Source organism: Anomaloglossus baeobatrachus, chromosome 5 (genome assembly GCF_048569485.1).
Source record: "Anomaloglossus baeobatrachus isolate aAnoBae1 chromosome 5, aAnoBae1.hap1, whole genome shotgun sequence".
NCBI lineage: Eukaryota > Metazoa > Chordata > Amphibia > Anura > Aromobatidae > Anomaloglossus > Anomaloglossus baeobatrachus.
The window spans coordinates 588,104,100-588,129,773 of record NC_134357.1 but is presented as its reverse complement, the minus strand read 5'-3'; the positions used below and the strand labels follow the sequence as shown (position 1 = coordinate 588,129,773).

The 25,674-nt window shown below is 47.1% G+C and overlaps 1 protein-coding gene across 1 annotated transcript in view; it reads right to left on the bottom strand.

Annotated features, from left to right (window-relative positions):
• LOC142313165 (uncharacterized) overlaps positions 1-25,674 on the bottom strand; it is a 115,190-nt gene that overhangs the window by 59,775 nt on the left and 29,741 nt on the right. Inside the window, exons 5-9 of the mRNA XM_075352153.1 lie at positions 15,537-17,048; positions 14,161-14,250; positions 11,530-11,651; positions 3,730-4,170; positions 2,109-2,543 (exon numbers count right to left, since the gene is read on the bottom strand). Coding sequence (XP_075208268.1) covers positions 2,109-2,543; positions 3,730-4,170; positions 11,530-11,651; positions 14,161-14,250; positions 15,537-17,048 — 2,600 coding nt within the window. The remainder of the gene's footprint in view (positions 1-2,108; positions 2,544-3,729; positions 4,171-11,529; positions 11,652-14,160; positions 14,251-15,536; positions 17,049-25,674) is intronic.

Below are 25,674 nucleotides of genomic sequence, written 5' to 3'. Positions count from 1 at the left end.
ACAGTGGCCACCCCGTGGGACCTCAGCCGAGGTCTGAGACCTGGAGACAACCAGCCTCACCTGCTGGGCCTTCTTCCGGGCAGCGCCCTTCTCCTCCCTCTTGGCCGGGCGGACTGCCGGGGCCAGGTTCTCCTCGTGGACAGGCTCCTCCGGGACTGGCGGGATCACGTCAGGCACGGGCACTTCCGTGAATTGGCCTTTCATGGGAGCGGGTAGTGCGGGCCGATCGAGCGGCTGTCCGCGTGCTGCGGCCACAGGCGGCTCCTCGGAGGCGTTTGGGATGGACTCCGCCACTGGTGAGGGGGGTGGGGATCCGAGCGGAGAGGTAGCGGCGACCGTTACGGGCAATGGGGGGAGGCAGCATGGAGGACGGGAGCAGACCGGGTCCCTCAGCCGCAGCGGCCGGTCCCTCCAGGACACAGGGGCGTGGGTAGCGTACCCTTTCCTACAACACTGTCGCCACGTCACGGGCCACACGGTTGGTGGTTTCCGCCTTTCTCCTGCACCTCTCTTGTGTAAAAGTTATGACTCTTATGCCTAAGCAACGGTAGTCCGCTCCCCGGCTTGATGTGTGTCGGGAGAGCCCTGTGTGCCCGCAGACGCTGGCCCCTTGGGTCTCTATGCCTTGGCGATGGCTTTACCCTAATGTTTGGGCTGTTGTCTTCAGTCGGGTTTTGTGTGGGAAAGGTCCTAAAGTCCAGTCCTCAATCAGTTGATTTGACTTAGCCTAGTTGTTTCTGGGCCTCGTACTGGGTCTGAGTACCCCTCCTGGTGCTCCGGTTTCGAATCGGTTCCGCGGTTCAGTACCGGTGGGCCACCGCCCGTCCCCGGTCCCTATGGTTCCACCGGCTGTAATCCCAGCTCCTGCAGGCGGCCACCACCGTCTGCCTCCTTGCTAGAGGTGACTGGGCTCCAACCCAGACACCTGGTGTAGACTTTTGGCAGGCCTGAGCACAGGTCTGCCCTTGAACTTGACTCAAACTAATCTACTGTCTTTCCCGCCTCCGGGACTGTGAACTCCTCCGTGGGCGGAGCCAACTGCCTGGCTCCGCCCCCCTGGTGTGAACATCAAACTCGGAGGGTGGTGACAAGGGTTATGTAGTTTGGCTGCTGTCACCTTACTAAGGGGAGGGGGGGGGTGTGTATGCATGGGACTACCTGGGACGACCTGACTAGTCCACGGCGTCACATTCCCCCTTGGTTTAATGCAGACCGTCCGCGGGCTGTCTGTCCACCATCGGTTTATTTTCTTTATAACTGTAAAAGATTTGAAACATGTTACAAGTATAATAACATTGGTATAAACTTCAAGGATTTGTTTTAATTCTTCCCTTGCGGGAGGCACATGCTTAAACGTTGCAAACATAACAGTTTTATTAACACGGGAACAGGTCATTCAGTCACCCACCCAAACAAACCTAGCCCTGATGCTGCCCCTAAGAAATGGGCAGCACCCCTTTTCCCCAGTCCAGGAACGGGCCCAGGTGTTGTTGTACGGGATGGGTGCAGGGTTTCACACCTGCTTGTCTCTCAGAGGCCCCACATCCAGGGGGCCCCTGACCCGGAGGATCGCCAGCGGTTGCAGTGGTGGCGGGCCTCGGCCATCTCTTTCCCGCAGGCCCATCCTCCAGTCTACCTCTCCGGAGGTTGGGAAACGGGACATGCTGGTCGAGGGACTATTTACAAACCCAAAAGTTTTTGGGTGGCCTGCAAGTTCTCGGCCTTGTCTCTTTTGGACGGGGCAAACACAAAGTCCCAACGGGGACTGTGTTCAACTTGGCAGCCGGGATCCGCTGAGTTTAACGTTCATCTTCTTCGTATTCCTCCTCCACGGTAATCTCAGAGCTGTACAGTGGGGGAGGGGACCGGGAGCGCCTTGGGCCTTCTTGGTGTTCCCTCCTCTGCACGTCAAGGGCAAACCAGCCCCTCTCCCCGCAATGGCGGGTGTAAGTAACCAGTTCGCCGGGTGCCAGGTCACGGTCCGGGTGACCCACGGGAGGTGCGGGTACACGTCCCGACGGGACACAAAGACTTCAGCCTCCAGGCCGGGCTCGTAGATAAATTCCCATCCACGGTCGGGGTCAAATCGCCGGACCTGGCCCTCGTACTTCAGGCACCCGGTAGGTGGCGCTTCTTAGATCCTTTTCCCGGATGGTAGGGGCCAGGATCTTGGCTCTCCTCTTCTCCCGGGCCTCGATCTCCCAGCCCAGCTGGTTTGGCGGCCGCTCCCAGTACGGGGCGTCTACCTGCCCAGGGTCTCTTGATGCGGGGGTCTGGCCCAGTCGGTGCTCCCCGGAGCCGGCGACGACCGACACCCTCCGTGGGGAACCCTGCTGTGTCACAGCCGGCCCTGCTGCTTGACAGTGGCCACCCTGTGGGACCTCAGCCGAGGTCTGAGACCCGGAGACAACCAGCCTCACCTGCTGGGCCTTCTTCCGGGCAGCGCCCTTCTCCTCCCTCTTGGCCGGGCGGACTGCCGGGGCCGGGTTCTCCTTGGGGACAGGCTCCTCCGGGACTGGCGGGATCACGTCAGGCACGGGCACCTTCCGGGAATTGACCTTTCACGGGAGCGGGGGTAGTGCGGGCCGATCGAGCGGCTGACCGCGTGCTGCGGCCGCAGGCAGCTCCTCGGAGGCGTTTGGGACAGACTCCGCCACCGGTGAGGGGGGTGGTGATCCGAGCGGAGAGGTAGCGGCGACCGTTACGGGCAGTGGGGGGAGGCAGCATGTTGGACGGGAGCAGACCGGGTCCCTCAGCCGCAGCGGCCGGTCCCTTCAGGACACAGGGGCATGGGTCGCGTACCCTTTCCTACAACCCTGTCGAAACTTCACGGGCCACACGGTTGGTGGTTTCCGCCTTCCTCCTGCACCTCTCTTGTGTAAAAGTTATGACTCTTATGCCTAAGCAACGGTAGTCTGCTCCCCGGCTTGCTGTGTGTCGGGAGAGCCCTGTGTGCCCGCAGACGCTGGCCCCTTGGGTCTCTATGCCTTGGCGGTGGCTTTACCCTAATGTTTGGGCTGTTGTCTTCAGTCAGGTTTTGTGTGGGAAAGGTCCTAAAGTCCAGTCCTCAATCAGTTGATTTGACTTAGCCTAGTTGTTTCTGGGCCTCGTACTGGGTACGTACCTACCCCTGCTGGTGCTCCGGTTTCGAATCGGTTCCACGGTTCGGTACCGGCGGGCCACCGCCCGTTCCCGGTCCCTACGGTTCCACCAGCTGTAATCCCAGCTCCTGCAGGCGGCCACCACTGTCTGCCTCCTTGCCAGAGGTGACTGGGCTCCAACCCAGACACCTGGTGTAGACTTTTGGCAGGCCTGAGCACAGGTCTGCCCTTGAACTTGACTCAAACTCATCTACTGTCTTTCCCACCTCCGGGACTGTGAACTCCTCAGTGGGTGGAGCCAACCGCCTGGCTCCGCCCCCCTGGTGTGAACATCAAACCCGGAGGGTAGTGACAAGGGTTTTGTAGTTTGGCTGCTGTCACCTTACTAAGGGGAGGGGGTATGTGTATGCATGGGACTACCTGGGACGACCTGACTAGTCCAGGGCGTCACACAAACACCTCCCTTCCCAGTCCCGCTTCAGCGATGAACCCCACCCCTTGTTAAGGTCAAATTTGGTGACAGTACCTTTATGGAGCTCTCAACGGGTCGATGGATGGGCCCGCCAGAGGCGCTCCTTGTTTGACAGATTCCTCCATTCCACCTCTGCCAGCCTAGCCCACTGCTTACTTTCTTCAGCGGCCAGCTGGACAAGGGTGGCCCAACGGTACTCCACATCATCTGAGTCCACAAACATGGACTCCTCCGTTGCATCCGCAAAGGAGGTGTAGTAGGACCTCTCCCACACCAGTCAAAGGTGGGTGTCCTCCAGTTGTCCGGTATAAGCCCAGCTTCCGGTTCTCCAATAGCTCCCCATTCAAAAGCAACAGTTTCCTCTGCTGCCGGTGCTCGGGAAACGTTGCAGGCAGTCTGGTAGATGGTAGCCTGTTCTGTGGTTTCCAGGTGTGCAGTAGCTGTGTCTTGGTCGAGATCAGCGATCTGGTCTTCCCCACTCTGGTCGTCGTCGGCCTGGGCGTTGGCTGCCAGGTTCGAAGCAGCGGTGTCGTCGGCTACCGGGATGTTGGCGGCCGGGTCCTCAGCTGCCTGGTCATCGGCGGCCGGTTCCAGGGTCTAGTCAAAGACCTCCAGATCAAGGGCTAGAGCAGGCAGACAGGTCGGTGGGTTCTGGACGGCGACGCTTTTGGCAGGGGCAACCAGGTCAGTTGTCACCCCTCCGCTATGCTCTTCCTCCAGTATTGGTGGTCTTGGTCGAGCATAGGCCCGCATCACCGCCACTGCACCCATCATGAAAGCCTCCCATTCCTTGATGGCGTCTAGCTGCTCTTGCCTCAGTTGTTGGGTTAGGCGCAGCACCTCCACCTCCAGGTCCTACGGTACCCGCAAGCAGAGGTGCACGGGTTTGGCCCCTTGGCGGTCGGGTTCTGCCATCCTGAAAGCTCCTCAGCACAGGTAGTCAAGGTGCAACCACCTCCTTGGAGCTCCAGGGACGACTCCCTGTCTTGGTCATCTCTAGTTTCGTTTCTTCTCTCTGTTAGCATCCGGGGTCGGAGCTTAACTTTTCGCACCACTCCAGCCTGCCAGCCCGCAAAGGGCGGTAATTTTCCCGCCACTGGTATTCTGTAATGGCGGCTAGTTCCAGACTTTAAATAAACAGTCCCATGTCCATAAGGCGCACAGTACCCGGTTTAATTGGCATGATGATCCTGTTCGTGACGCCAAATGTAGTGGCCCACGGGGCAGGTGTTTTAACCTACTCGTCGCCGGGCCGAGGGTGCAGATCCTCTGCGTCGTCACGGGGTGGCTTGGCCCGGTGCATTTGCCCCGAGGCGCATAGAAAGTGAAGGATGGCGGTGGACGGGAGGCAGGAATGGGGGATGAGGGTGGTAGTTGGAGGTGGAGGACGGGGGTGATGGTTAGGAAAGTCTATATGATGATCGTGACGCTACCTGTGGTACGCGGCCAGGTTTGCGGCCGCCACTGCAGGGTCTCTCGTCGGGGCAGATATTGGGTGCAGCCGGTATGGTGTCATTCCCCACAGGCGGAGTGGGATTACCCCGGAGAGGATGATGGAGGACGGGGGTGGTGGTAGTCCCTGTTGGCGCTGCAGCTCTGAGCGACGGCGACGCTTAAAGGAGAGGCAGAGGCAGGGGCTGCGGCTCAAGGTCTTTACTCTTTTACTTTGCTAAGTATCGGATGCCCGTGACGTGAAGCACTTGAGGGTCCCGGTGTCAGTATAGTGTCCCGTTTTGTATGCTGATTGCACGGTTCCGTTATGGGCCAGTCCTCAACCTCGGATCCTATATGCAATTTGGCTGCAGACTCGTTGGGACGGAACTGGTGACTGTTCTAGCTGTTCCCAGTGACCCTTCCAGAGTTTGTAGATAACGTGAAGTCTATCTGCCCTAGGATTCTGTATCTGTGTATTTGGTCCTGTCTATTACCTGGTGATGTGAGGGGCTGGAGATCCTCCATCATGACGTCCTTGTACAGATCTCTGTGTCCTTCTAAATACTCCCACTCCTCCATGGAGAAATAGACGGTGACGTCCTGACACCTTATAGGAACCTGACACATACAATGATACCGTCACCCCCGATCCCTCCATAGCGTTACTGTATAATGTCCCGGCAGTCCCAGCAGTGTCACCTCTCCAGTCAGCAGCTCAATCATCTTGTAGGTGAGTTCTAGGATCTTCTGGTCATTGATGTCCTCATGTATCGGGGGGTGAGGTGGAGTCCCCGTGATTGGGCTCAGGGGTCTTCCCCATCCCTCAGACACAGGGGCCTGACAGCGCTCACTAGAGGTCTTCTTCACTACTGTGTAATCCTGGTTATGGAGAGACACAGTAATAAATCTCACTCCAGACATTTCCAGAGTCCTCACCTCTCCAGTTCTGTCCATCTGTTATTCCCATAGATAAGAATGATGTAATGTGACGTCATCAGAATCTCTCACCTCTCCAGTAAGCCGGAAGAGGATCTCTAGGGTGAGGTGGAATATCCTCTCCGCCATATTCTCGCTGTCCCTATCCATCCTTGATGGGGCAAAGTCAATTTTCTAGAAGATTTTTCACTGAGAAGATCCCATTTTATAAGGACCTGAATGTGAAGACGAGGAGCTAATGTAAAATCATAAAGAATACCATGTAATAATATAATTACTGGCGATATTAGGGTAAAATATGGAAGCGATCATGACTGGATGTGCAACTATTTGGACATATATAGTACTGTATATACAGTAGATTTATATACATGGTCAGCAGATCAGATCATGAATCCTCTTGTAGGATTTTAATATAAAAATGTGACAAAAACTTAGGCGGGCTTTGCACATTACGACATCGCAAGCCGATGCTGCGATGTCGAGTGCGATAGTCCCCGCCCCCGTCGCAGGTACGATATCTTGTGATAGCTGGCGTAGCGAACATTATCGCTCCGCCAGCTTCACATGCACTCACCTGCCCTGCGACCGTCGCTCTGGTCGGCGACTCGCCTCCTTCCTAAGGGGGTGGGTCGTGCGGCGTCATAGCGACGTCACACGGCAGGCGGCCAATAGCGGTGGAGGGGCGGAGATGAGCAGGATGTAAACATCCCGCCCACCTCCTTCCTTCTCATTGCAGCCGGGAGGCAGGTAGGAGATGTTCCTGCGGCTTTACACACAGCGATGTGTGCTGCCGCAGGAATGAGGAACTACATCGTACCTGTCTCTGCACCGGCATTATGGAAATGTCGGAGGCTGCAACGATGATACGATAACAACGCTTTTGCGCTCGTTAATCGTATCACCTAGGATTTACACACTACGATGTCGAAAGTGACGCCGGATGTGCGTCACTTTCGATTTGACCCCACCGACATCGCACGTGCGATGTTGCAACGTGCAAAGCCGCCCTTAAAGGGATCATTCAGAACTCACATATTGATAACGTATTGCTATATAGATCATGAATATTCGATCAGTTGGTGTCTGATATCAGGTCGGAAGTAAGAAATGTAAGGATAGTTACACAGCCAACCTGCCGAGTTCTGTAGATTATCTCCCAAATCACAAATCATTAAAAAAAAAAAAGTATTAAAAACAACCTCGTAAAGTAAATACACGTCTAAACGTTGAACAATATAATTCATCCTGCAAAAAACAAGAGCTTATACAGCTACATCAGAGGAAAAAGGCAATGCTCGGTACTACAGGGGTTAATGGTGATTCCCACCTACCTCCACCTGTAGAGCCAAACTAGATATATGGCTGCTCTGTGCTTACAGCACCTGTGATGATGTCACAGTCATGTGATCAGGGAAGAGTATATGTAACAGTACCGAGCCTGTTATACCAGCAGACCAGATGTGACCAGAGTCCTGTCGTAAACCTGCAGGGGACAAAAATACATCTCCCATCAATCTCCAGGACTCAGACATGAAGGAACTAGAAAAGTGAGGAAAAGAGGAAGCAGAATTCATGTCTGCCGTTGTATCTTCTTGAAATAGATATATACTAAATTTATCTGCGGTACATTGAGAGAATGAGTATTCTCCATTTTTCTAAGAAAGCGGGACAGAGTATCCCCCCTTTATCTGAGGGAGACTGAGAGAAAACATCCCTCATCTCATAAACTGAAGGAGAGCGAAAGAGAGTATACTCCATTTATCTAAGGTGGACTGAGAGAAAACATCCCTCATCTTATGTGAGGTAAACTGAGGATGAGTGAAAGAGAGTATACTCCATTTATCTGAGGTGGACTGATAGAAAACATCCCTCATCTTATGTGAGGTAAACTGAGGAAGAGCCAAAGAGCGTATACTCCATTTATCTGCGGTATAGTGAGAGAAAACATCCTTCATCTTATGTGAGGTAAACTGAGGGTGAGCGAAAGAGAGTATACTCCATTTATCTGAGGTGGACTGAGAGAAAACATCCCTCATCTTATCTGAGGGAGAGCGAAAGAGAGTATACTCCATTTATCTGAGGTGGACTGATAGAGCATCCCTCCATTTATCTGAGGTAAACTGAGGGTGAGTGAAAGAGAGTATACTCCATTTATCTGAGGTAGACTGAGAGAAAACATCCCTCATCTTATCTGAGGTAAACTGAGGAAGAGCCAAAGAGCGTATACTCCATTTATCTGCGGTATAGTGAGAGAAAACATCTTTCATCTTATGTGAGGTAAACTGAGGGTGAGCGAAAGAGAGTATACTCCATTTATCTGAGGTGGACTGAGAGAAAACATCCCTCATCTTATCTGAGGGAGACCGAAAGAGAGTATACTCCATTTATCTGAGGTGGACTGATAGAGCATCCCTCCATTTATCTGAGGTAAACTGAGGGTGAGTGAAAGAGAGTATACTCCATTTATCTGAGGTGGACTGAGAGAAAACATCCCTCATCTTATCTGAGGGAGAGCGAAAGGGAGTATACTCCATTTATCTGAGGTGGACTGAGAGAAAATATCCCTCATCTTATCTGAGGGTGAGTGAAAGGGAGTATACTCCATTTATCTGAGGTGGACTGAGAGAAAATATCCCTCATCTTATCTGAGGTAAACTGAGGGAGAGTGAAAGAGAGTATAATCTATTTATTGGCGATGTACTGAGAAAGAGAGTATACTTCCTCTATCTGAGGTGGACTGATAGAGAATCCCGCCATTTATCTGAGGTGGAATGAGAAAGAGAGCAGCATCCATTTCCAAATCGGTAGGGAGGGCATCCTTGATGTACATGAGGTAGTCGGAGATAGAATTATATTTCTGCATTTCTTTAAGTCTAGTTTATGTCTAATCTTTATAAAAGTGTCTCGTGCTGTTTGATAAATTTGGTGTATTTGCCACACTTTTGCTGCACTTTTGGCATAGTATCTCGCTGAAGGCCATACCCCTTTTGAGCATGGCCTTACACACTTGTTGGAGCAAGAGCTGAAAGCATCTAAAACTCGGAACACAAATATGGCAAATCATGACTGGCTACGAAAATGGGTCCATTTTCATGAACCACCCAGGGACTCTTTGCCCCAACATATCAGACTCTTGCCTACCTTGGAAAGCTTCAAAAGGAACCGGAAGACCCACCTCTTCTGACAAGCCTAAAACCTGCAGTTACCCTCAGTCCACCATATCACCGCACAACCATCTCTACCCTTACGTACTGTATCCTCACTCATCCCCCTCACTTAACTATACTGCTGCACGACCAGCTCTGTCCCCACCTACTGTATCCTCACCCATCTCCTGTAGACTGTGAGCCCTCATGGGCAGGGTCTTCTCTCCTCCTGTACCAGACTATGCCTTGTATTCGTGATTACTTGTATTACTTGTATTGTACTTGTCTCTATTTTTATTATTACCCCTTTTTACATGTACAGCACCATGGAATAAATGGCGCTATAATAATATATAACAATAATAACACTAAAAACCTGCCAATTGGCTACTTGGTTGCTGACCATCAATTAATAGGTCAAGGAATCAATGTGCATAAAGTGTGCCTATGGTAATGTTCTCTACACTGCTCCCCGCACGTTTCGCTGATGCTTTATCAAGGGGAGGTGCCAGTCAATGACTGTCCTGCTAAGGTTTTAAATACACAACAGGGGCGCATGCATGGTAAAACCAACATTTCAGTTTATCCTGTAGATTGTAAGCCCTCGCGGGCAGGGACTTCTCTCCTTCTGTACCAGTCTGTGCCTTGCATTGTTCATGAGTATTTTACTTGTTTTATTATGTATCCCCTTTTTACATGTAATGCGCCATAGAAAAGTGATGCAATAATAATAAATAATAATAATCAGCCCATTGCCATTATCACACCACTCACATTGTGTCATGGCTGTGTCACGGGTGACAGACAGTCATGTGGTTTCTGGCAATAGAAGGTAGTAGTGTTTGGCTGCACAAAATGCTGTCTGACTTTCTATTGTTACTGCTGTTAGGGTACTTTCACACTTGCGTTCAGCGGAGTCCGTCACTATGGAGAATAACGCGGTCCATTAACGCACTGCGCTATTCTCCATAGACTTGTATGGATGACACACTGTAACGCAAGTGTCAGCGTTGCATCCGCCGGACGACGCAGCGTTGTTATTTTGACTCTGCGTCGGGCGGAAGGAAAGCAGCATGTATTTTTTTTTGAGCAGCGGAATCCTTTGGATTTCACTGCGCATGCTCTCTGGCTCCCTGCACCCGTAACCAGGGTACACATCGGGTAACCAAGGAACCCTGGTTACGTGTGCCGGGAGCCCGACACTTCCCCGCTCGGCTCCGCCCCTTCCTGCACTCCGTATGTATACACACACACACACACTCTCACACTCACTCACCTGTCCCCCAGCGATGCAGTCCCCGCGGCCCTGACGTCCTCAGCCATGGCCCCGCTCGGCTCCACCCATTTCGCACTCTGCCCCCCGCACACATTGTCAGCGACCGAACGCCGAACGATCAGCTGATCGGCCGGCTACTGTGAGTGATCGGCTGATTACCCGTCGGCCGACTACTGTTAGCGATCAGCTGATCGTTCACAATAGTCTGCAGACGGTAAAACTGTAAAAAACCCAAAACGAATTGCGATGTTTTGCAGCATCCGTTGCATCCGTTGTGCCACTATATGCAACACATCCGTTGCATCCGTCACACAACGCAATGCAACGGAAACCGTTCAACGCAAGTGTGAAAGTAGCCTTAGTATTCATTGTACTGGGTAGTTTCCTGTCGGTTTTCATCTCTCCTTCCATCCAGCCGCTGATCAGTATTCCCCTTGTGCTTAAATACTCCCATCTTCCCTGAACTTGTGCTGGTGATATTATTGAGCTCACTAAAGCTCTGGATGCAAGCCGGTGGCTTGTGCTCATCCGTAGTATTGTTGCTGAAACTTTGCTGAACTTCTACCTCAGTCATCTGTGGATAAGTAGTTCATGCATTTTCCCCCCGTGTGTTCTCTTTGTGTCTTCTCTAGTGTTTAGTGGGGTTGACGAAGAGCTCATCCCATCCGTTCCCTATTTAGGGTCCAGCACAAGGGATACCTAGGGTCAGGTATGCGGATCGGCATATAGGTGCAGAACCTATCTAGAGTGGTGATTGACCCCAAAGACCAGTAGTAGGTTTGGTCAGGGGTCACCTTCTCCCCCTTTCTGAGACACAGGGTTTCCCTCCCTTTCGCTTTTCGCTTGGTACTTTCCCGTATGTATGGTAACAGGGTGTGTCATGGGTGACAGTCATGTGATGTCCAACAATAGAAGGTCAAAGCGTTTGGCTGCGCAAACTGCTCACTGACTAATCATTCCTGCTTGATGTATTTGGTATTCTATGTATCTCCTCAGCTTTGTGCAGATGGAGGCGGCCATTTTGTAAGAGACAACACTATAACAAAATCGGTTAAGGGAAGGGAACAATATGATACCCGTGCGGGCATCGGCAGCAATTTTTCAGGAGTACGAAAATTGAGCAGCCATATTGTCAAAGGTTCCATGTTTGCCATGGCCCACTTTGGTATTCAAGTCTCCCATGATATTGAGCAAGTCTTGTTTTGGGATCTTGTCGATTTCTTCTTGAAATTGATCATAGAAAAGTTCAACGTCCTCCTCGGCATCTGTTGTTGGTGAATAGACTGTGACACAGATTGGCACGCCTTGTAGTTGTATCGAGATGACTCAATCATTTACTGCATTGTACGAGGGGCGATCCAAAAGTAATGATCGGTTATTTCTATTGCACACGGAAATTAAAATAAAATGTTTTCTTCTCTCTTAGGTACCCACTAGTCCAGGAAAAAAAATCACTTAAATAGGCCACGATTCCCGGGAGCTACATTCATTTGAATATGAACTGCCGAGGAGTGAACATCAAAATGGAAAAAAACGAGCTCAGAGCTGTCATCAAATACCTCTGCTTGAAAAAAAATGACTACCAAAGACATAGACAGCAACTGGGTGGAAACATTGGGGGACTCTTCTCCTCCATATTCCACAGTTGCACGCTGGGCCAAGGAATTTAAGCTGGGAAGAACATCGACGGAAGATGAACATCGGGAAGGACGCCCATCCATATCCCTCAATGAAGAAAACGTGAAAAAAGTTGAAGAAGTTGTATTGGTAGATCGAAGAGTGACCATCAGGCATGTAGGAGTGCTGTTTCACCAAGATAACGCGCCGGCTAACAAAGCTGCAATTGCCATGGGAACCATTCGTAGGAGAGAGTTCTTTCGGTCTAATTGTAGCGCTTAAGAAACCACTTGCTGATATTAATTGTTGTATTTTTATTTTTTCAATTATAAGCTCCTAATAGGAGCTTATAATTGAAAAAATAAAAATATTGAAAAAATAAAAATACAACAATTAATATCAGCAAGTGGTTCCTTAAGCGCTACAATTAGACCGAAAGAACTCTCTCCTATATACCCACTCCCTACCTGGGATTTCGGTAGTAGCTGCAAAGGACCTGCCAGCCCATTATAGAATCCAGCTGGAGACTGGAGGATCGTGGAGTAAAACCTGAATCCCAAGGTGCCGGTGGAGTTCAGGAGCCGACAACGATACCAAAAGTCTGGATTCAACAAGTGTGGACACTGCATTCAGAACGGAGATTATCCCTGACTGAGACGCTTTCACTGGGGTTGTGCGGGGGCGCACAACCTGAAAAGGTGAGCAGACTTAAATTATTTATCTTGAATTTTTCCACAGATGCTTCTCATATTGCACCTGTCTCTCTATTTCACTCATGGCAACCATTCAAGAAGCGGGCTTTGAACTGATGGAACACCCCACCTATTCGCCAGATCTAGCCCCCAGTGACTTCTTTCTCTTTCCTCGCCTCAAGGAACACCTCCGGGGCATGAAATTTGACAACAATAGCGATGTGATAACCGCTGTTGGGGATTTTTTTGAGGGTCAAGATCAAGAATTTTTTTCGAAGGGAATTCTAAGTTTAGAAAAGAGATGGACTAAATGTATAGACTTGTTAGGAGACTATGTAGAAAAATATATATTTTTTTTAATATATTCATTGTGTTTATTATTGATTATCTTTACTTTTGGATCGCCCCTCGTACTTCAGTACAGTGCTGGACAATTTTTGGTTGAGCAAAAAGAGACACCATTTCTCCTTCAGTTAGCATTGCCAGAGTTAGAGACCCAATGTTTGTTTGACTGGAAATGTCCATCTTAGTTCGCTAATTTCAAGTAATTTGAGTCCTGTTCTGTCCATAAACTATGTGTAATAATGAGAAATCATACGCGGAAAAAAAGTATTGCACACGCTTACTGAAATTTAAATAATAGTTTGTAACAAAGCCTTTGTTGATGATGAAGCTTCAAGACGCCCCCCGTATGGAGAAACTGCATTGCTCAGGTAGGATTTTGGCCTTCAAATCCTAAAGGTTACGTGGGTTAGGTCTATGAACTCTGAGCTTTAGTTCCTTCCATACATTTTCTTTTGTATTAAGGTCCGGTGATCGGCTCCGCCATTCTATCAGATTTATTTTCTTTCTCTGAACCAGTAATGAGTTTCCTTGGCTGTGTGTTTGGGATGTTCACCTTCATTTCATCGTCATAATTCTGGTAGATAGCAGCAGATTGTTAGCCACAATGTCTCGGTACATTTGTCCATTCATCCTTCCCTCAATTATATGAGGTTTGCCAGTGCCATCTGCTGAAAAACAGCCCCTCACCATGATATTCCCACCTCCACACTTCATTTTTGTATGGCGTTAAAGGTCTGCAAACATGATGTGTATTATGGCATCCAAGGAGTTCAATCTTGGTCTCCTCTGACCAGACTAAATTCCTCAGTATTTCACAGGCTTCTCTAAATGTTGTTGAGCAAACTTAATAAGTGCTTCAACCTCCTTTTTGTTCAGCAGTGGAGTGTTGCGTGGGGAGCGTGCCTACAGGCCATGCAGGGGGAGTGCATTAGTTATTGTTTTCTTTTTGACAATTGTCCCTGCTGATTTCAGGTTTTTCTTTTGATCTCCACAGGTCATCCTTGGCTCTTGGACAACTCTTCTGATAATTTATTTTACTCCTCTGTCTGAAATCTTGTGGGGAGCACCTGGTTGTGGCCATTTTATGGTGAAATTATGTTTTTTTCCACCTCCGGATTATGGCCCCAACAGGGCTCACTGGAACCTTTAGTAGTTGAGAAGTTGCGAAGGTCTAGAGACAGCTCACTGGTACAAGTGCTATTTTGATTAATTTGGATAGCAGATAACTCTCAAGACAAAAACAAAAGAAAATGACTTAAAAAAATTTACAAATTATAAATTGGGCCCTTCAAGTTTCAGAGAAATGGTTCTCTTCCCTATATATCTGCCAGTGCAGTAAGGCGGGCTTTGCACACTACGACATCGCAGCCCGATGCTGCGATGCCGAGTGCGATAGTGCCCGCCCCCGTCGCAGCAGCGATATGTGGTGATAGCTGGCGTAGCGAAAGTTATCGCTACGCCAGCTTCACACACACACTCACCTGCCGTGCGACGTCCCTGTGGCCGGCGACCCGCCTCCTTGTTAAGGGGGCGGGTCGTGCGGCGTCACTGCGACGTCACACGGCAGGCGGCCAATCAGAGCGGAGGGGCGGAGATGAGCAGGATGTAAACATCCTGCCCACCTCCTTCCTTCCGCATATCCTACGGAAGCCGCAGTGAGGCCGGTAGGAGACGTTCCTCGCTCCTGCGGCTTCACACACAGCGATGTGTGCTGCCGCAGGAGCGAGGAACAACATCGGACCGTCGCGTCAGCGTAATCATGGATTACGCCGACGCTGCACCGATGATACGATTACGACGCTTTTGCGCTCGTTAATCGTATCATCGAGCCTTTACACACTGCGATGTCGCATGCGATGCCGGAAGTGCGTCATTTTCAATTTGACCCCACCGACATCGCACCTGCGATGTCGCAGTGTGCAAAGTGCCCCTTAGTCTCGGGAAGCATTCCTTCATAATTACGGTTAAGGAAGTTGTGTGTATTATGAGTAGAGGACATTTATCCTACATGGAGAACACTGTAAAAGAAACAATGGCTAAATGCCTAATACTGTTTTTGTTAACTAACCACCAGCATAACAAAATAGAAGATGATTAAAATGTATCTGTGGCACCGAATGGTGGCAATAAACACAAGTCATCACTTAAAAAACAATCCTTCACACAGATGAGTTCAGGAAATAAATATTAAAGTGGTTTTATTTAACAAAATAAATTTAAAACAATTTACTCCATGTGATTAACACCATAACAATAAATTCCACAAAAAAATGAATTATTACTACTTTTGTAATAGTTTTGTGACTTTTTTCTTTGAACTATGAGATTCTTAAGAACTTCTGACGTTTGAAAAAAACATTTGCAAAATATACATTCTGAATAAGAATATGGCTCATCTCTTGTGCAAATTCACTGATATATCAATCCAGTTAAATTCTGGGTATAACACTTACTGCATTTTAAACATGAATATGGCTTCTACACTGTGTGAATTCTCTATGTTTAAAACCTATTTTTTTAAAGTTGAAAAATGTTCCATATTCTTATCAAGACTTGTGTGAACTCTTAGATGTCTAATAAGATCTGATCTCCTTTTTAAACCTTTCCCACATTCTGAACATGAAAATGGCTTTTCCTCTGTGTGAGTTCTTTTATGTACAATAAGATTTGATTTCTGGTTAAAACCTTTCCCACATTCTAAACATGAATAAGGGTTCTCCCCTGTGTGAGTTCTTTTATGTACAATAAGATTTGATTTCTGGTTAAAACCTTTCCCACATTCTAAACATGAATAAGGGTTCTCCCCTGTGTGAGTTCTTTTATGTACAATAAGATTTGATTTCTGGTTAAAACCTTTCCCACATTCTAAACATGAATAAGGGTTCTCCCCTGTATGAGTTTTTTGATGGTCCACAAAGATTGATCTCCGTTGAAAACCTTTCCCACATTCTGAACATGAATATGGCTTCTCCCCTGTGTGAGTTCTTTTATGTACAATAAGATTTGATTTCTGGTTAAAACCTTTCCCACATTCTAAACATGAATAAGGGTTCTCCCCTGTATGAGTTTTTTGATGGTCCACAAAGATTGATCTCCGTTGAAAACCTTTCCCGCATTCAGAACATATAAATGGCTTCTCCCCTGTGTGAATCTTTTCATGGGCAACCAAATTTGATCTCCGGTTGAAATGTTTCCCACATTCTGAACATAAAAATGGTTTCTCTCCTGTGTGAATTCTCTGATGTATAACAAGAGTTGATTTCTGGTTAAAACTTCTTCCACATTCTAAACATAAATATGGCATCTCCCGTGTGTGAGTTCTTTTATGTGTAACGAAAGTTGACTTATGGTTAAAGCCTTTTCCACATTCTGAACATGAATATGGCTTCTCTCCTGTGTGAGTTATTTGATGTTCAACAAGATTTGATTTTCGAATAAAACCTTTCCCACATTCTGAACATGAATACGGCTTCCCTCCTGTGTGAGTTATTTGATGTTCAACCAGATTTGATTTTCGAATAAAACCTTTCCCACATTCTGAACATGAAAATGGCTTTTCTCCTGTGTGATTTATTTGATGCTCAACAAGACTTGATTTTCTATTGAAACTTTTCCCACATTGCGAACATGAAAACGGCTTCTCTCCTGTGTGATTTATTTGATGCTCCACAAAATTAGATTTTTGATTGAAACCTTTCCCACATTCTGAACATGAAAACAGCTTTTCTCCTGTGTGAGTTCTCATATGTGTAGCAAGAGTTGATTTATTTTTTAAACATTTCCCACATTCTGAACATAAAAATGGTTCCTTCCTTGTGTGCACATTTTTATGTTCAACATCCTTTCGGTAACTTTTATTTTCCTTAACTGTTTTTGATAGATCAGAACATAGAGCTTTGTTGTGAAGGACATCACGTATATCTGGAATAAGGACATCTTCTTCATGTACATGTTTTGTGACACCACAAACATCTGCCATACAATTTGAGGGTACCAGATGTCTTGTTGATCTTGTGGCAAATTGATCTACCAAGAATCAAATAGATTGGATTATTTTAACAATATAACTACCTTTATATTGTGAAAATTAATGGATATTTTATAACTTTCTCTAAAAAATGTCCATGCAAGTTACCAGTCATGTAGAAAATTCAGTTATCTCATTAAAACTATGTTGCCAAAATTGATCATAATCTAACAGTAGACCTCAGAGCAAGAACCAGTAGATCATGATGTTAAGCATTATTGTTGTTCATTATATTGTAAAAACGACCTAGAAACATGTAGATGTATTTTCTTGATGTTTGATGTGATATACCAACAAAAAATAGCAAGTATTTGTGATTTGTAAAGGAAATGATACATGGTATTCCAAATATTTTTAAAATATAAATCTGGAAATTGCAAAATACATTTGTAATCAGCCCCCTGTAGTCTGATATCTTTAAATAAATAATAAAATCTTGTGTGAGTAAATGCCTCCAGAATTTACCTAATTATTAGATTAAGTCTCCGTGTGTATATGTAATTTCTTCTTCATATAACCATAGCCATTCTGTGAAGGCCTCAGAGGTTTGTGTGAGAACATTAGGGATCAAAAAGCATCATGAAAACCAAGGAACACACCAGACAGGTCATTGATAAAGTTGTGGACAAGAGTAAAGCAGGGTCAGGTTATAGAAAATAGCCCAGGCTCTGAACATCTCAAGGAGAACTACTCAAACCATCATCCGAAAATGGAAGGAATACAGCGCAACTGAAAACCGACTAAGACATGGCCGTCCACCTAAACTGATATCCCAAGAAGAAGAGCACTAATTAGTGAAGAAGCCAAGAGGCCCATGTGACTCTGGAGGAGCTGCAGAGATCATAGCTAAGGGCAAGAATCTGTTCACAGAACAAATATTAGTCATATACTGTACAAGTCTGTCGTTTATGAAAGAATGGCAAGATAAAAGACATTTTTGAAAGCCAGTCATAAGAAGTCCTGTTTGAAAAACACCATGTAGGAAACACAGCAAGCATGTGGAAGAAGGAGCTCTGTGTGGTGGAAAATGGACACTGTACAGCACCTTGAAAACACCATCCCCACTGTCATACATGGTGGAGGCTGCATTCTGCTGTGGGGAGGACTTTCTTCAGCAGAGGCTGGGAAGCTGGTCAGTGTTGATGTGAAGATGGATGAAGCTAAATACAGGGTAGTTCTGGAGGAAAACCTGTTAGAGGCTGCAAAGGAATTGAGTCTTGGGCATAAGTTCACCTTCCAACAAAACAACATCCCCAAACATCCTGCCAGAGCTACAATAGAGGGTTTAAATCAAAGAATATTCATATGTGTGAACAGCCCATTCACAGTCCAGACCCAAATACCATTAAAAATCTATGACAAGACTTGAAAATTGCTGTTCACAGACGTCTCAACACAAACTTACTGAGGCCTCTGCCACACTTCAGGATTAAAAACATACGTGTCTCACGTTCCGTTTTTCGGGTGTGCGTTCCGTTTTTCATGTCCGTTTTGCCGGTACGTGTAACATCCGTGTGATGGTGTATGCTCGCCGTGTGTGCGTGTAGAATGTCCGTGTATGTGTGAGATACGTACATGTCATGTCATTGACTTTAGCGGGTCCGTGTCTGCGTGATGCCGGAGAAACACGGACATGTCATCCGTGAAAAAAAACGCGCACAAGTACAAACCACACGGACACACGTTCCGTGTGCTTTTACGAGTGTGTGCCTGTTACCATAGGGTAACATTGGTGCACGTGTGCATGTGCCGCCGGTACGTGCAAAAAAGTACCAAACACGTACCGGCGGCACGGATGTTTGTTGGATGCCTGAGATAGAGCTTGTGTGCAAAGAAAAAGGGGAAAAAACGTCATCCTCTAGATGTGCAAGGCTGGAGAGACATCCCCTAAACGACTTGCAGCAGTAAATGCAGCCAAAGGTGGGTCTACAAAGTATTGACTCAGGGGAATGAATATAAATGCACCTCACAATTACCAGATTAATATTTTTAAAACATTTAGAAAACGATTTCCTTTACACTTCCGAATGCTCGCTACTTAAGAGTTGATAGATGATATAAAATCCCAATAAAATAAATTTAAGTTCTTGGGTGGAAAGTTAAAAAAATGTGGAAATGTTCACGGGGAATTAACCACTTCATCCCCGAGCATGTTTTCACATTCTGCACCAGGACAATTTTTTCAATTCTGACCAGTGTCACTTTATGAGATACGAATTCAAACGGATCCCGGTGATTCTGAGATTGCTTTTTCGTGACATAGTGTACTTCATGTTAGGGGTAAATATTTTTTTATGAACAGAAAATACTAAAATAGTGACACTACTGAAAAACCTGCACCACTCAAACTGCTAAAAACCACATCCCTTCAAGTGCTTCACAGGAGCTAAAGCAATGTGGATGGGAAAAAAAAAAGAAAACGTACCGTAGTTTTCATTTTATAAGACGCACCGGATTATAAGACGCACCCCAAATTTAGAGATAGAAAAAGGTAAAAAAAAATGGGGTCAATCCTTTACTCCGGGTTTTGTCTTACCAAAGAAGGGGCTGCAGTGGAGGCGGACTGGAGTCACAGGAGGCGGTGGTGCTGGTGGGGTCTGTGCTGACAGCGGTTGGGTCTGTACTGGCAGCGGTGGATCTGTGCTGGCAGCGGAGGCTGCGGTGGGAGCGGAAGCTGCGGTGGCTGTGTGGAGCAGCTTGGTACGGTGGGTGTCCCAGATGCTCTGTCGGTGGTCCAGGCTTCAAGGAAATGGCCATCTGCGAACGCGCTGACTCCGGGCGGCATCATCTGAAGCCAGAGCATCTCGGACACCCACCGCACAGCCCCTGCAGTTTCTGCTGCCAGCACAGCCACCGCAGCCCGCAGATCCAGCCGCCCACATAGAGAGGCAGCCAGCCGGCCGCCCACCCGCACAGAGAGGCAGCCCTCCACCCACACAGAGAGGCAGCCAGCTGCCCGCGCACACTGCTGACCACACAGAGACGCCCGCACAGAGAGGCAGACAGCCCCCCCACCAATTCTCCACCTTCCGGTAAGCTATATGCGGATTTTAAGACGCACCCCTCATGTTCTTCCCAAATTTTCTGAGTAAAATCTGAAAAATACGGTAACTTTTTCCCACAAAAATATTTTTTTAGCCCCAAATTTTACATTTTTACAAGGGTAACAGGATTAAATGCTCCATACAATTTGTTGTGCAATTTCTCCTGAGTACGCAGGTACCCCATATGTTGTAAAAAATCTACTGTTTCGGCGCATGGCACGGCTCAGAATGGTAGGAGCGCCAATTGACTTTTTGAGAACAGAAGTGGCTGGAATAGATAGCGGACGCCATGTGGCTGATGTGCCTAAATAGTGGAAACCCTGCCAGAAGTTACCCCACTGTGGAAACTACACCTCTCTGCTTCACAGAATTTTATAATGTTGAGACATGAAAAAAAATACATTTTACCCACAAAAATGTTTCTTTAACCCAATTTTGTTTTAATTTTCACAAAGGTGACAGGAGAAAATGGACCAGATTTGTTGTGCAATTTCTCCTGAGAACACAGATATGCCATATGTGGTGGAAAACTACTGTTTGGGTGCACAGCTGGGCTTGGAAAAGAAGGAGCACCATTCGACTTTTGGAAAGCAAAATTGGCTGGAATCAATAACGGATGCCATGTGGCACTTGTAGAGCCCCTAATGTGCATAAAACAGTGGAAACCCCCCACAAGTTAATCGATTTTGGAAGATAGACCCCTCAAGGAACTTATCTATATAAGTGGTGAGCACCTTGGGGGCTTCACTGAATTTTATAACGTTGAGCCATGAAAATAAATAAATAAATAAAAAATCCCCACCAAAATATTGTTTAGCCCCAAATTTTGTATTTTCACAAGAAGACAACGCAACCATATTTGTTGTGAAATTTCTTCTGCATACACCGATACCCCACCCCTAATGGAAAACTACTGATTGGGCGCATGGCATGGCTCAGGTGGGAAGGAGCACTATTTTGGCTGGAACAGATTACAGACGCCATGTCACATATGAAGATCCCCTGACATGTCAAAACAGCAGAAACCCACCACAAGTGACCCTATTCACTTGGGGTGTAGTGAGCAAATGTAACCCTCTGGTGTGTTACGAATCGGCGCCGCCATAGCTGCAAGCAGCCTGCTGCGGTTCCTGTTGCACCCAGGAGCCGGCTGTCGTTTCTGGCCGTGCCTCGGGTCGTCCAGCTGGCTGCTTCCTCCTCCACGTCTAAGTGTGGAGAAGCGGCTAGTGTGCATGCGCGCGCCGATTTACCCCAGCCAGTACCTAAGTCCAGTATTTGCCTAGTGAGCATGCTCAGCCTGATAATGTCATTTCTGAGCCTAAGTCCTCGGGTCAGGCTACTGAGCATGCTCCTACACTTAGTGCGAAAAGCCTCTTTGCACAAGTACTTGGACATCGTGCCGTGTCTAAGTCCTGTATTGTTCCTACTGAGCATTTTCAGGCAGATAGTCTGATTTCTGTGACTGTTGTTCAGGCTACTGAGCATGCTCAGGCACTTACTGCATCAGAGGCTAGGTCCAGTAAGGACCTCACTGGGCATGTCCGTGAATTAGCAGGCTCTAAAAGGCAGACATACATCAGGTGTCCTGATGATGTGGCCACTCCGGACTGGCTCGCGGAGGCCCGCCCCTATGAACTGGCACACCACCATTGGTCGTCAGATGATGACTGGTGAGGTATTTGGGGCATGACTGCCATAAGGTCATCAGTGATGTGGCGGTATCGGATAGGCCGCTGGTGATGTCACTGATGACATGGCACTCTGCTATTGGCTCCTGGAGGTGCCATTGTGGTCCACCCTGGGTTTGGGGCGGACCCAGGTTATAAAAGGGGCTGGAGACAACATGGAGGTGCGCAGTCTTAACATTTGCTCAGACAGAGGACACCTCCATGTATAGAGCCCATTGCAGCATAAGCCTTAGTTTGGAAGCGGTAGGTAGGGTTAGGCGTCCGGTGCTTGTTATGCCAAGACACCAGTGGCTCAGCACGTTAGGGTCAGGCGCTGAGCTTCCACCTCCTACCGTCCAGTCCTGCTAGTGTAGCCCAGTGGAGTTAACTGGGCTGCGGCTGCAGTGCCACCTGTCCGGTTGTGCCCCCTACGCACATGGACAGCATACCCCAGGACCCCTGTGGCGTTAACAGGAAGTTCCTGGGCTGGATGTGTGGACCCTGTTCCCTTCGTATCGGCTTCCCAGTCAACGCTACCGGTGTGACCACCTGGCCTGACGTGTCCTGTACACACGTGGCCAGTTGAGAGCCTTGGTGGCCAGAAACGCTAATCGGGGGACCGCTCGGTTTGATGTGTCATACACACATGGCCGACAGGGCGCTTTCACAGCGGTCTTCTGGTCAACGCTACCTGGACACCACCCGGCCTGACGTGTTCCCTGCACACCTATTGCCAATCCACATTATACGCATATATAGCCCGGGTCTCAGCGTCCCATACACGGTAAGTTTTTTAACTGCATGAGAGGACACACACAAGCTAGGGACCCCAACGTAGAGAAATACTTTGGCGTAGTGTTGGGGCTCTTCTGCATTGATCAATTCAGTAGCTAAATTTCTCTTTATTCATATATTCATGGCAGTAATGCAGGTTCCATTTTTCACATTTCATTCTAACAAATAGCTATTGAATTTTTCATGTCAGTATTCACACAGCAGTTTCTGCTATTCCATGTATTCCCCTTCCATAGTCACTGGTGTGCATACCTTATCTCCCCATAGTGATGTTTTTTTAGGTTTTTTGCACCCAGTTCAGACATAGAATGGAGTTCCAAACGTTATTCCTTAATGTTAGTAGTTTTTCGTTTGTGAACCCTCCCCATACACACCTATTGCCAATCCACATTATACGCATATATAGCCCGGGTCTCAGCGTCCCATACACGGTAAGTTTTTTAACTGCATGAGAGGACACACACAAGCTAGGGACCCCAACGTAGAGAAATACTTTGGCGTAGTGTTGGGGCTCTTCTGCATTGATCAATTCAGTAGCTAAATTTCTCTTTATTCATATATTCATGGCAGTAATGCAGGTTCCATTTTTCACATTTCATTCTAACAAATAGCTATTGAATTTTTCATGTCAGTATTCACACAGCAGTTTCTGCTATTCCATGTATTCCCCTTCCATAGTCACTGGTGTGCATACCTTATCTCCCCATAGTGATGTTTTTTTAGGTTTTTTGCACCCAGTTCAGACATAGAATGGAGTTCCAAACGTTATTCCTTAATGTTAGTAGTTTTTCGTTTGTGAACCCTCCCCATACACACCTATTGCCAATCCACATTATACGCATATATAGCCCGGGTCTCAGCGTCCCATACACGGTAAGTTTTTTAACTGCATGAGAGGACACACACAAGCTAGGGACCCCAACGTAGAGAAATACTTTGGCGTAGTGTTGGGGCTCTTCTGCATTGATCAATTCAGTAGCTAAATTTCTCTTTATTCATATATTCATGGCAGTAATGCAGGTTCCATTTTTCACATTTCATTCTAACAAATAGCTATTGAATTTTTCATGTCAGTATTCACACAGCAGTTTCTGCTATTCCATGTATTCCCCTTCCATAGTCACTGGTGTGCATACCTTATCTCCCCATAGTGTTCCCTGCACACGTCATTGGTGTAGCGCTACAGGCACACCGAAACACTAACTGGGTTGTCGTCCGGTCTGATGTGTCCCTACACACGTGACCGGTTCCCAGGTCTCCTGTGCTATTTCAGAGCCACCCAGCTCTGTATTCTCCACCTAACCTTCGGGTTGCCAGCAGCTCCTTTGTCATCTGGAGCACGGTGGGCCCCGACTGGCGATTGGGATATTTAACACATTATCCTGATCTGCCAGTCCCCCCGTAACAAGGTGATTTACGGAATTGTATAACATTGGGCTGTTTTAATAAAAAAAATATATTTATTTTTTCCACTAAAATATTGCTTTGGCCCCAAAATTTTAATTTTCAAAAAGGGTAATCAGTACAATTTGTTACACAATTTCTCCTGAGTTTGCTAAACCACTGGCAGTTCTTTTTGGGCACAGTGCAAAGCTGAAACGGGAATATTAAAGAATATTCTCCATATCGGAGAATTAGTTGGAATAGTTTGCGGGTGCCATGTCACGTTGGCAGAACCCATGACATGCTAGTAAAGCAGAACCTCCGTAAGTGACCCCATTTTACAATATTAGACCCCTCAATCAATTCATCTAGGGGTGCAGTGAGCAAATTGACACTACTGCTGTGTCATAACATTGTAAACTAGAAGAAGAAAAAAATATTACTTTAACCCCAGATTTTCAGTTTTCACAAGGGGAATAGGTAAAAAAGGCCCCTTAATCTGTTACACAATTTCTCCTGAACGTGACAATACCCCACATGTGACTGTACAGTACAGTTTGGCTGCACCACAGGGCTCAGAGGGGAAGGAGCACCATTTGATTTTTGGAGCACAGATTTCCTAGAATAGTTTGCAGACTCCATTTAGAGAGCATCTAAGTGCCAGAACAGCAGCAACCCCCACAAGTGACCACATTTTGGAAATTACACCCCTCTGGCAATTTATCTATACATGCAGTGATGATTTAGTCTCTGGAAAACAACTATGGACTCAAACACTTTGAATGTTGCAGAAATAAAAATTGCAAATAAGCCCTTGTCATGGCCAGTACATTGTAGTGCCTGTACATTGTAGTGCACGTACATTGTGCCCAGCTCGTGCTTCTGGAAACCTGCACCCTGTAAATTAAACAGGCCCTCACTACAACAATGCCAAACATGTGGATGTTAACTGTGGTTTAGGCACATTATAGTGCTCAGAAACTAGGGGGGCATTTGGATTTTAGAGTGCAGATTTTGCTGGATTTCTTTTTTGAGAGGGGGAAGCCATAGCACTTTACCAGAGCCTATGTGCTGCTAGTCATTTGAAAGCCCCCTATATAGTATTTCCATTAACAGATCTGGTCTTGAATCCTATTTTGTGGCAATATGGGTACAGAACATTTTGGATCAGCTCACATTTATCCTGTGCTCTATTGCTGAGCACTTACATTAGCGTTGTAATATGTGATTCAGGTGAAACCCCCAACAGATCCATTCCCTATAATGAGGCAGCAGAGTTACTCCGGACTTCGTTCGGCCTCTGTTTCATGGGTCTATCTTTTCAAAGGTGAACAACAGATTTCTTGATCGCACTTTTGTTCATATCTAAAAAGAAGTGGAAAAGATAGACACCGCAGGACCACAGACCAAACGTAAGGTAAAAGTGACCCCCTCTGCTTCATTACAGCAAATTCTGCCTGAATCACGTTTATCAGAGATATACATGTAATCCCTAATGTAAGCGCTCAGCCCAGAGCGCTGGATAAATGCCGCACCGTACTGCAAGTTTTAGGAGGCAGAATAAACAAATCAATAGCAGTTGAAGAATTAGTTATTTTTTACACTGCTCATTTTGCAGTAAAAGTAATTAGGTGGATTTATTCCTCAGGTCAGTATAATTACAGTGATACCAGATTTATATAGGTTTTTGTGTTTAGTTGTTTTAACAAAAATAGTTTTTGCATTCCTGAGGGCTA